Source organism: Agrilus planipennis, unplaced genomic scaffold, assembly GCF_000699045.2.
Source record: "Agrilus planipennis isolate EAB-ADULT unplaced genomic scaffold, Apla_2.0 scaffold4, whole genome shotgun sequence".
In the NCBI taxonomy this organism is placed as follows: domain Eukaryota; kingdom Metazoa; phylum Arthropoda; class Insecta; order Coleoptera; family Buprestidae; genus Agrilus; species Agrilus planipennis.
Genome location: NW_020442463.1, coordinates 1,728,410 through 1,741,065, shown reverse-complemented (window position 1 = coordinate 1,741,065; position 12,656 = coordinate 1,728,410). Strand labels below are relative to the sequence as shown.

Genomic DNA, 12,656 nt, shown 5'->3' with positions numbered 1-12,656 from the left:
AGATTAAGTAAAAAAACTAACTCCAATTATGAAAAAAAAAATAATTGCAAGCTATTTTTTCAAATTTCAAAATTTAGTAATTTTTAAATGGCTGTAACTAGTCAATTTGTAAAGATAATCATACTTTGTCTTAGAGTTTTGTAAAGCTCAAAGACTCTACTTTGAGAATATGAAACGGTTTTTTGGATAAAATTGCGTAAATTATGTGTAAATTCAATTTAAAACATAAAAGAATTTTTCCTGTGTTAAATAAATGGGAAACTAAAATAAAAATAGCGACCCCTTAGATTTGAGCTATAGGGCTCATGTTTGGCGAGGATTTTTTTACATCAAATAGAAACATTTGAGGGGGTAAGAGTTAGAAAAACAATTAAAAATTTTGTTTGGAGCACCCCACTCTGTACGTATCATACACCGTTAAGAAAATGTCACTGATTTTTGTAAATTATTTTTAAATATTAAGTCGGTCATACATTAAATTGAAATTTAAAAGTTTTAGCGATAGATTTTCTTGGTATACCCTGTATACCAATATCCTCGCATAGGTATTCATGTGTTAAATAATTTCTTTTCAGGAGCAGCTTATCAAACGAACGATGTATCGAGTAATTCAATAGCAAGTTTAAATAACACAAAAAATGACAAGTGCAGTCAAATGTATGTCTGCCCTCCCAATTTTCTTAGGATAAACCAAAACTGCTACTACTTCAGCACTGAGGCAGTTCCTTGGCGAACAGCCTTCGATGACTGTATCAAATTAAAAGGGACCCTTGCGATGATAAGAAACATAAACCAGGATAACAATATCAAAGGATTGTTGAAAAGGGTGCCTCTAGGTAAGAAAACTTGTAATATATATAAGTAATTGACAGCGTACCACCGTCTATGGATATATACAAATAACAAACATTTTATCGTAAATTAACTTAGGGGGTGTAATATTGATTTCAAATTTAAATAGGACCACCGTTAAGGTATTGCTTACTGAATCAAAAAAGAATATTAAAGTTGATTCAACAATCACGAAACATACGCTGAAAAATTGAATCGAATTGAGAACCTTCTTTTCTTAAAGTCACTTGAAAAATGAATTTCTTTTACAGGATGATACGAAATAGTAAGGGGTGGTGAAGAATCTTCCGATTTCTTATGTATAGGGGTCGAAAGGATCTACAATTTATAAAAAACATCTTATTTATTTATGGACGGCCTATAATTGTAATTCTTTTTTACTTTTTAATCACACAAATCCAATGAGAAAACGAAAACAATTTATGTTGTTTTTGCAATAAACCACCTCTTTGATAAATAGCAAATACAATATGAAATTATTTCTTAACTTGAACAGAGTCAGGCATAGTGGGTATAGTAGACATGCTATAATGCATTTACACAATCAGCTCGATTTATTTTTAGATAACCTAGAGGTTCTTTATTGTTTTAAAAGTAAAAGTTAATGAGTAAACAAACGTGTCACCTTCTAGCGGATGTGCTACCGCCTCATTCCCGACAGTAGCTAATAAAATTTAAGTTCTAAACTGTCTATTTTAAAACAATAAACACCACCCCGAATACAGCTCCGGTAATTTATGTCATCTAAATATTTTTATACAGTCTAAATTACCCACATAACTACATCCCGTATGCTCAAAAAGGTGTGAACTGTTTTGAAAAGATGGTATGCCGTTGTAAGGAAGGCTCCGTCTATTATTGTTATAGGCATAAGCAATTTGAAACTTAAAGCAATAGTATCCCCTTTGCAGATGATATAGCAGTATTAGCATCTAGCAAGGAGGACGTAGAGATAGCTTTAAATAAAATGGAAGTGGTATTGACAAAACGGTATTATATGAAAATAAATAAAAGTAAAAAAAAAATAGTGGCACGTAAGGGAAGTCACTTCTATGCTCACAAACGGTTAATTTAGAAATTCGGAAGAGATTGTTAAAGGTGTATATTTGGAGCGCGGCGTTGTACGGGTGTAAAACATGGACAGTGAGCGCGGCTGAAAAGAAAAGGTAAGAAGCCTTCGAAATGTGGTGTTATAGGTGAATGATGAGGATAACGTGGGTAGAAAAGGTTAGAAATGAAGAGGTATTAGAAAGAATAGGAGAACAGATGACTCTATGGAAGTCAATAAAAAATAGGCGAGATAGGTTGCTAGGTTGGTAGTCTCAAGCATGAAGGTCTGGTCAGAGACATATTAGAGGCAGAAACAAGAGTTAGGAGGGGTAGAGGTAGACCTAGGTTAGATTACTATTCGCAAATAGTTGTGTGATGTAGGATGTGAGTTGTTCTAGTTTTAGGGAAATGCCAAGTTTAGCTCAGGATAGGAAAGAGTCGAGGTACGTGTCCAGTCAGTCTTAGGACTGACGACCTTATGATGATGATGTAAGGCAAGAAAAAGTAGGGAAAGAGCGAATATAAAGATAGGACACGAAAAATTAGAAGTCGCTGATTTTAGATATCTAGCAAGTCAGATTAAAACAATCTATCCACCGATAAACACCGAATTCTGCGGACTCACCAAATACTCCTTGCAGACCCTAAATAATTTCTGATGTTTTCACACCTTTCCACAAAAAGAAAATTATTGCTCTTTGAGATTTTACTACATCTTCTATTGTTACAAAAACAGTACTATGAAAATGCGTTTATATCAGTCAATATTGCACTAGATAGTTACATAAACATGTCAAGACTTGTCTGGCACCAATTACATTGCCTATAAGGTTTGTGAAATTTAATTATAGCACAATTCCCAGAACTTTGGAAACATCCCTCGTAGTTAGCATATGCGTAGTTTTCCATGCACTAAAGTAAGCATTGACAAAATTCCGAATTGTTCCCTATTATAATGAGTCCTGGCGTTGTGAAATTTTTATGGTTGGCTATAACAGTAAAAATAAATTTCTTAGAAAGCACTTGCATAATTAAAATATATTAGTTAATACGCCTCTACAATTCTTTAATGTCCTAAATGTTTCAGTATAGTAAGCAATCGTAGCAGAATCCACGCAATTTCCTATTAATATCCCTAGACAAACATTTTCAGTCTCTCGCCAGTCTCTCAGAGTCTTTTAGAGTTTTTCAGCGTCTCTGAGAGCGTCTCTCACAGTCTCTCAGTTATTGCCTAGGTGTTTTTATGGATCTCTCACAGTCTTTGTATGAGAGACTCGAACGATAAAAATGTTATTTCAGAAATTCGAGTCTTTCACAGAAAGACTGAATGAATAAAACTGAAAAATTGAGAGACTTGAGTCTCTCATAGAAAGACTGGGATCTCTAAAATATGTTGAACTTAAAAAATTTTAAACATGTCTATCGAGACACCACTTATTGAGAGATTCGAGTCTCTCGTTCAGAGATTTGAATCTCTCGTTCAGAGACTGGATACGAAATGAGGATCTCTCTATGAGCGACTCGAGTCTCTCTCAGCGACACCAGAGAGACTCGATGAGAAACGGAGACTCGGGTCTCGCTTTCAAACACTCTGAGAGACTGAACCTTTTTATCTTGGGATGAACAACAAAACTGTTTAGTTTAGTAATAACAATTTACTTTTAACCATTTCAGCTAAAGACGAAAGATGGATAGGAGGTTTATACGACTGGACCAAAATGAACTGGAAATGGGGTAAAAACGCAAAGGAAATCAAGTATTTAGGTTTCGATGCGTCTGTATCGCAAGAGAAAGATCAGCTTCAGTGGAAATGTATCACACTGGATCCAATACTTGATTACAGGTAGGCCATAAATTGCGCATCTGCTACTGACATATTGAGCTTAACGATAAATATGCTTTAAGCAATAGACGGCAATTTATGTAGGCCAGGTGTGAATTCTTGTGTTACTAATGCTGAAATTTTACTGCCTTGTATAAGATTTACGTTCGTGTTCCATAGACAGCAATATTTATTGGGACGCGTAGCTTCGTCGGAAACTAAAGTTTCTTAATTAAATGTTTGTGGATGTGTGTCTAGACAAAATTAAGGCCGCATCTGACCTATTGGCAGTAATAAAAAAAAACTCGTTTCGTTTGTGGAGTAATAGCTTAGGACCTTAGAAGAATTATAATAATAACGTTTGATTATTTGAATCCGACATGCATTATTTTTACAGTAAATACAAACAAAAAGTTTTTGTTTAACATCATCGACGTTTGTGTAATCATTTAAGTGTCATTACAACAAGTATTCAGTCGTTAAAGCCATTTTTTAATTATATAGTGATTAAGATCTATCAAGAATGTATGAATTGTATAGGAAAACTCAGTAACTACAAAGGAAAATAAAATTAATAGCGGCTTCTTTTTCTTTTTTTTTTGAGACAAAACTGGTATTTTCAAAAACTTGCTATCCTCTTTTGTTTTCGAATTATGAACAAAAGTTAAAAATTTTGGATTTCGGCTACATGTCCATATCTCGATTGTTTGTAACATTAAAAGAAAACAATATTTACGTTCTTCAAGCACTTTTTTTACATAGAATACAGTGATGAGGGAAAAATTAAAAATTAATTTATAACATGTGTGGGGACAGAAATAAAGTAGTGTAAAATGTATACCTAATGACGGAGGAATTTTAAAAGTTTGTTTTGCGTTAAAATAAGTATTTAGCGTATTATACGGTTAGGGATTAGGGTAGATAGTTTGAGTCCAGTAACTTAGAATGTTGGTTGCCTGATGTTATTGTAGAAACTAAGAATTATGTTAAAGTATGAGTGAGCAAGAAGGAAGAGATGGTATGAATAAGCGTGAAAGAATACAGGTTAAGTGAGTAAAAGTGCGGGGAAGCGGGATAACCTAACCTAACCTAAATCAATAGTGCATAGCACTTCATAATCTCTAGCTTCTATATGACTTCTTCTTCTTCATCCCTTTAATAGGGAATTTTCCATACCTTTTAGGCAACTTAATAGTCACTTAATTCCAGAATATCAAAAATATGTATCTAGCCCCTATATGACTTCTTCTTCACCCATTTAAGAAGGAATTTTCCATCCCTTTTAGATATCTTAATAGTCGCTTAATTTCAGAAAGTCGAAAATCTCTAGCTTCCATATGACTTCTTCTTCATCCCTTTAAAAGGAAATTTTCCATCACTTTGAGGCATATTAATAGTCACTTAATTCCAGAAAGTCGAAAGGATCTAGCTTCTACATGACTTCTTTTTCATCCATTTAAGAGGGAATTTTCAATCCCTTTTCAGCATCTTCATAGTCATTTGACTCCAGAATGTCGAAAATCTCTGGCTTCTGTATTTCTTCTTCACCCCTTTAAGGGGGCATTTTCAAAAACCCCATAGAACGAAGTGGTTGCCCCTACCTAAAGTTTTCCTTGTCGGTAATGCGAAGTCAGTTTATTTTCAATTATAATAACTTTTTATTTCGATTAGAAGAGTTAAATATTTATTTATTTCGTTATCTAAACTAAAGAATTTTATAGAATATAATCAAAAGCCTAACATAACACTTAAAACTTTAAAACGGTATCATCATCATCATCATAGGGTCGTCAGTCCTAAGACTGGTTGGACACGCACCTCTACTCCTTCCTATCCTGAGCTAAACTTAGCATTTCCCTAAAACTAGGACAACCCACATCCTTAACTATTTTTCGAACAATAATCTAACCTAGGTCTACCTCTACCCCTCGTAACTCCTGTTTCTGCCTCTAATATGTCTCTGACTAGACCATCATGCCTGAGAATGTGTCCTACTAACCTATCCCGCCTATTTTTTATTGACTTCCATAGAGTGCTCTGTTCTCCTATTCTTTCTAATATCTCTTCATTTCTAACCGTTTCTACCCACGTTATCCTCATCATTCGCCTATAACACCACATTTCGAAGACTATTAAACTTTTCTTTTCCGCCGCGCCCACTGTCCATGTTTCGCACCCGTACAACGCTACGTTCCAAACATACACCTTCAACAACCTTTTTCGAATTTCTAAATTAACCGTTCGCGAGCATAGAAGTGACTTCTTTTTATTAAAAGCGACACGACCGTGGGCTATCTTCTACTTTATATCCCCACTACTCCTTCCGTCTTGACTTATCTGACTTCCTAGATATCTAAAATCAGCCACTTCTTCTAATTTTTCTTCTCCTATCTTTATATTCTTAAAACGGTATAAAATAATTGTTTTTGAACAAAAAAATTTTCATTTATTATCAACCTTATACATTTAGTTCCTATTAAATGAAGTCAATTTGTTGTTATGATGAAATCATTTCCGACATTCAAAATAATTTGATACTGCCGAGTGCCGTCAGTTAAATCGTTGCAGATGCCTTCAATTTATTTTCATTTGTTCCACTTGCGTTTACGACCACTGTTTCGTTTAGAATTAATTCCCTCGAAAATTTCTTTTGTATGAAAACCATCCACCAAGAATATTCAAGAATAATGACCCATAATTCGATTATCCTTTGCTATGTTAAAGTGATCTCGTTTTTACAGAATTGTTAAAGCTTTTAGTCCTTAATAATATATTTTATCATCTATCACAACCTTTGTCTCGTAAACAAAAAGAAAATGATTTTTATTATTAAGTTAGCTATGCATGTAGGTGATAAAACACAAAAAATTATTTAAAGTAATTACTGTTTTTAATTGTAAACAATGTACCTACCTACTTATATGGAACACGCCATGAGAGTGGGGAGTGCCAATACATAAAATGCACTTTAGAAAAGTGTTTGANTGTAATGAGAGAAAAAAATGGAATCCATAGTTTCTTTAGCTTTGCGTTCATCTAATAAGTTAAGTTTTTCGAATCGTTTTCTAATAATTTTGGATTATAGGCATTTATTAATACACCACAATCACTTGCAGTTTTCAGTTTTACACAGCTGGTGTACATCAATTTGATATTGCTTTGCGGGCTGTTTTGTTGTAGTTCATAGAATTTCGTTGTTTCTTGCTAAAGGTACGATAAGTGCTGATTCGGCAGATGCCGATATCCATTTAGAATTTCAAATGGACCATGACATTGAACTCGGAAAACAATATCGATCCAATATTTTAGATTTTCCATTTTCAAGGAGTTTAGAATTTTTTGGGCTCTCTTCAGTTAAAGAATTAGAAGGCATTCATGAAATGTCTCATTGTCCCCTTTTTAAGCTTCTAATACCTTCAAAAGCCATTGTGGGCAACTTTCATTCATCATTTTATATAATTTTTGATCGGTGATACTAGCAAAACTTTTAACGACAGAAATGTATTTATTTTACAAATAGAAAATAGAAATTAAAAAAGTATTTTAAATAAAATACAAAATGCTTTTCTCAAAAAAGTATTTAAACGCAAGATAAAAATAGGTAATTTTTTATTTTGTATTTGCATTTTAATGCAAGTATTTCAAATAAATCACATCTCTGCAAATAATATTACAAAGAGTATTACAATCTACCTTGAGAAACAGTTGTAGAAGGTGAAACCTAATTGTTGTTATTTCATTTTAAAATTTGTCAGTTTATATTAACAACTGGCTACTTAACTAATAAACATTACTCCAGCCTAACTTAAAGTTAATCTTTATATAGACATTTTCGGTTACGGAGGTGTAATAACAAATGTAATTTTATCCAATTTTTGAAAAAAGAATACGTTTATGTTTTTTTCTGTCTTACAGGTGGAACGCCCGATCTTGCTTTGAAAACAAACATTACATTTGTCAAACAAGGATAGCGAAGATACCGAAGTCAGAAAGGAAGAAGTTCATAAAGAAATTCAACGCAAATAAAAATAACAAAATGAATGAAGTATTGGCTCCCAATCTAACCGAAGATTTTCCAGAGGAACTGAAAACAAGCAGGAGATACAATTCCAATCTCCAAGATACTGCATTCGCCAGACGAAATGAAACTGTAGTCGACAGGCGTAGAGGAAAGAAGAATGGAGGCAAAAAGAAACGAAAAAATAAAAGAAATCTTCGATGTCCAGTCTACTATAATGGAACGAGATACGAAATGCCAGTAACAAAGTTCGGCAGAAAGAAAAGAAAAAACATAAAGTCAATTGAAAGCAATAGCGCTTCTGCAGAAAACTTAAAATCCGTTATTTATTACGAGAAGTTACCGAACGGACAGTCGGAACCCAGAGTTCTTACGGAAGAACTTTTTATCAGTTAAATGAGTGCTTGTGATTATCATTTATTGTTTTTATACATACATAGACAGTTCGTTCCGAACATTAAAAGCGACACGACCGTGGGCTATCTTCTACTTTATATCCCCACTACTCCTTCCGTCTTGACTTATCTGACTTCCTAGATNAATAAAAACCTATCAACTAGAATGAACATGTTCAATTTTTTTGTTGGATAATTAATATAAACTAATATAGAACAAAATTATAATCCATGATCACCTGTAATCATACGATTAATTCATTTATCTTATTATTATCATGTGTGCAGCCACCTGCACTACGTACTGAGAACCATTTTTGAAATTTGTAATATATAAAAATACAATACTGACTAATAGTTTGATTAAAAATTAATATGGAACAAAATTATAATCCATGATTACTTGTAATCATACGATTAATTCATTTATCTTATTATTATCATGTGTGCTGCCACCTGCACTACGTACTGAGAACCATTTTTGAAATTTGTAATATATAAAAATACAATACTGACTAATAGTTTGANTAATTTCTTTTCAGGAGCAGCTTATCAAACGAACGATGTATCGAGTAATTCAATAGCAAGTTTAAATAACACAAAAAATGACAAGTGCAGTCAAATGTATGTCTGCCCTCCCAATTTTCTTAGGATAAACCAAAACTGCTACTACTTCAGCACTGAGGCAGTTCCTTGGCGAACAGCCTTCGATGACTGTATCAAATTAAAAGGGACCCTTGCGATGATAAGAAACATAAACCAGGATAACAATATCAAAGGATTGTTGAAAAGGGTGCCTCTAGGTAAGAAAACTTGTAATATATATAAGTAATTGACAGCGTACCACCGTCTATGGATATATACAAATAACAAACATTTTATCGTAAATTAACTTAGGGGGTGTAATATTGATTTCAAATTTAAATAGGACCACCGTTAAGGTATTGCTTACTGAATCAAAAAAGAATATTAAAGTTGATTCAACAATCACGAAACATACGCTGAAAAATTGAATCGAATTGAGAACCTTCTTTTCTTAAAGTCACTTGAAAAATGAATTTCTTTTACAGGATGATACGAAATAGTAAGGGGTGGTGAAGAATCTTCCGATTTCTTATGTATAGGGGTCGAAAGGATCTACAATTTATAAAAAACATCTTATTTATTTATGGACGGCCTATAATTGTAATTCTTTTTTACTTTTTAATCACACAAATCCAATGAGAAAACGAAAACAATTTATGTTGTTTTTGCAATAAACCACCTCTTTGATAAATAGCAAATACAATATGAAATTATTTCTTAACTTGAACAGAGTCAGGCATAGTGGGTATAGTAGACATGCTATAATGCATTTACACAATCAGCTCGATTTATTTTTAGATAACCTAGAGGTTCTTTATTGTTTTAAAAGTAAAAGTTAATGAGTAAACAAACGTGTCACCTTCTAGCGGATGTGCTACCGCCTCATTCCCGACAGTAGCTAATAAAATTTAAGTTCTAAACTGTCTATTTTAAAACAATAAACACCACCCCGAATACAGCTCCGGTAATTTATGTCATCTAAATATTTTTATACAGTCTAAATTACCCACATAACTACATCCCGTATGCTCAAAAAGGTGTGAACTGTTTTGAAAAGATGGTATGCCGTTGTAAGGAAGGCTCCGTCTATTATTGTTATAGGCATAAGCAATTTGAAACTTAAAGCAATAGTATCCCCTTTGCAGATGATATAGCAGTATTAGCATCTAGCAAGGAGGACGTAGAGATAGCTTTAAATAAAATGGAAGTGGTATTGACAAAACGGTATTATATGAAAATAAATAAAAGTAAAAAAAAAATAGTGGCACGTAAGGGAAGTCACTTCTATGCTCACAAACGGTTAATTTAGAAATTCGGAAGAGATTGTTAAAGGTGTATATTTGGAGCGCGGCGTTGTACGGGTGTAAAACATGGACAGTGAGCGCGGCGGAAAAGAAAAGGTAAGAAGCCTTCGAAATGTGGTGTTATAGGTGAATGATGAGGATAACGTGGGTAGAAAAGGTTAGAAATGAAGAGGTATTAGAAAGAATAGGAGAACAGATGACTCTATGGAAGTCAATAAAAAATAGGCGAGATAGGTTGCTAGGTTGGTAGTCTCAAGCATGAAGGTCTGGTCAGAGACATATTAGAGGCAGAAACAAGAGTTAGGAGGGGTAGAGGTAGACCTAGGTTAGATTACTATTCGCAAATAGTTGTGTGATGTAGGATGTGAGTTGTTCTAGTTTTAGGGAAATGCCAAGTTTAGCTCAGGATAGGAAAGAGTCGAGGTACGTGTCCAGTCAGTCTTAGGACTGACGACCTTATGATGATGATGTAAGGCAAGAAAAAGTAGGGAAAGAGCGAATATAAAGATAGGACACGAAAAATTAGAAGTCGCTGATTTTAGATATCTAGCAAGTCAGATTAAAACAATCTATCCACCGATAAACACCGAATTCTGCGGACTCACCAAATACTCCTTGCAGACCCTAAATAATTTCTGATGTTTTCACACCTTTCCACAAAAAGAAAATTATTGCTCTTTGAGATTTTACTACATCTTCTATTGTTACAAAAACAGTACTATGAAAATGCGTTTATATCAGTCAATATTGCACTAGATAGTTACATAAACATGTCAAGACTTGTCTGGCACCAATTACATTGCCTATAAGGTTTGTGAAATTTAATTATAGCACAATTCCCAGAACTTTGGAAACATCCCTCGTAGTTAGCATATGCGTAGTTTTCCATGCACTAAAGTAAGCATTGACAAAATTCCGAATTGTTCCCTATTATAATGAGTCCTGGCGTTGTGAAATTTTTATGGTTGGCTATAACAGTAAAAATAAATTTCTTAGAAAGCACTTGCATAATTAAAATATATTAGTTAATACGCCTCTACAATTCTTTAATGTCCTAAATGTTTCAGTATAGTAAGCAATCGTAGCAGAATCCACGCAATTTCCTATTAATATCCCTAGACAAACATTTTCAGTCTCTCGCCAGTCTCTCAGAGTCTTTTAGAGTTTTTCAGCGTCTCTGAGAGCGTCTCTCACAGTCTCTCAGTTATTGCCTAGGTGTTTTTATGGATCTCTCACAGTCTTTGTATGAGAGACTCGAACGATAAAAATGTTATTTCAGAAATTCGAGTCTTTCACAGAAAGACTGAATGAATAAAACTGAAAAATTGAGAGACTTGAGTCTCTCATAGAAAGACTGGGATCTCTGAAATATGTTGAACTTAGAAAATTTTAAACATGTCTATCGAGACACCACTTATTGAGAGATTCGAGTCTCTCGTTCAGAGATTTGAATCTCTCGTTCAGAGACTGGATACGAAATGAGGATCTCTCTATGAGCGACTCGAGTCTCTCTCAGCGACACCAGAGAGACTCGATGAGAAACGGAGACTCGGGTCTCGCTTTCAAACACTCTGAGAGACTGAACCTTTTTATCTTGGGATGAACAACAAAACTGTTTAGTTTAGTAATAACAATTTACTTTTAACCATTTCAGCTAAAGACGAAAGATGGATAGGAGGTTTATACGACTGGACCAAAATGAACTGGAAATGGGGTAAAAACGCAAAGGAAATCAAGTATTTAGGTTTCGATGCGTCTGTATCGCAAGAGAAAGATCAGCTTCAGTGGAAATGTATCACACTGGATCCAATACTTGATTACAGGTAGGCCATAAATTGCGCATCTGCTACTGACATATTGAGCTTAACGATAAATATGCTTTAAGCAATAGACGGCAATTTATGTAGGCCAGGTGTGAATTCTTGTGTTACTAATGCTGAAATTTTACTGCCTTGTATAAGATTTACGTTCGTGTTCCATAGACAGCAATATTTATTGGGACGCGTAGCTTCGTCGGAAACTAAAGTTTCTTAATTAAATGTTTGTGGATGTGTGTCTAGACAAAATTAAGGCCGCATCTGACCTATTGGCAGTAATAAAAAAAAACTCGTTTCGTTTGTGGAGTAATAGCTTAGGACCTTAGAAGAATTATAATAATAACGTTTGATTATTTGAATCCGACATGCATTATTTTTACAGTAAATACAAACAAAAAGTTTTTGTTTAACATCATCGACGTTTGTGTAATCATTTAAGTGTCATTACAACAAGTATTCAGTCGTTAAAGCCATTTTTTAATTATATAGTGATTAAGATCTATCAAGAATGTATGAATTGTATAGGAAAACTCAGTAACTACAAAGGAAAATAAAATTAATAGCGGCTTCTTTTTCTTTTTTTTTTGAGACAAAACTGGTATTTTCAAAAACTTGCTATCCTCTTTTGTTTTCGAATTATGAACAAAAGTTAAAAATTTTGGATTTCGGCTACATGTCCATATCTCGATTGTTTGTAACATTAAAAGAAAACAATATTTACGTTCTTCAAGCACTTTTTTTACATAGAATACAGTGATGAGGGAAAAATTAAAAATTAATTTATAACATGTGTGGGGACAGAAATAAAGTAGA

General features: G+C 33.7%; 1 protein-coding gene across 4 annotated transcripts in view; it reads left to right on the top strand.

The window, feature by feature from the left end:
* The window catches only part of LOC108735988, an 84,313-nt gene that overhangs the window by 68,049 nt on the left and 3,608 nt on the right, over positions 1 to 12,656 (top strand). For 3 of the 4 annotated variants that reach the window (XR_003232414.1, XR_003232412.1, XR_003232413.1), the window contains 3 exons: positions 576 to 836; positions 3,577 to 3,745; positions 7,640 to 8,198. Coding sequence is in view for 1 of the 4 variants with exons in the window: in XM_025980872.1 (XP_025836657.1) it covers positions 576 to 836; positions 3,577 to 3,745; positions 7,640 to 7,794 (585 nt within the window). In the remaining 3 variants the exon portion in view is untranslated. The remainder of the gene's footprint in view (positions 1 to 575; positions 837 to 3,576; positions 3,746 to 7,639; positions 8,199 to 12,656) is intronic. The other variant, XM_025980872.1, reaches the window with a different exon arrangement.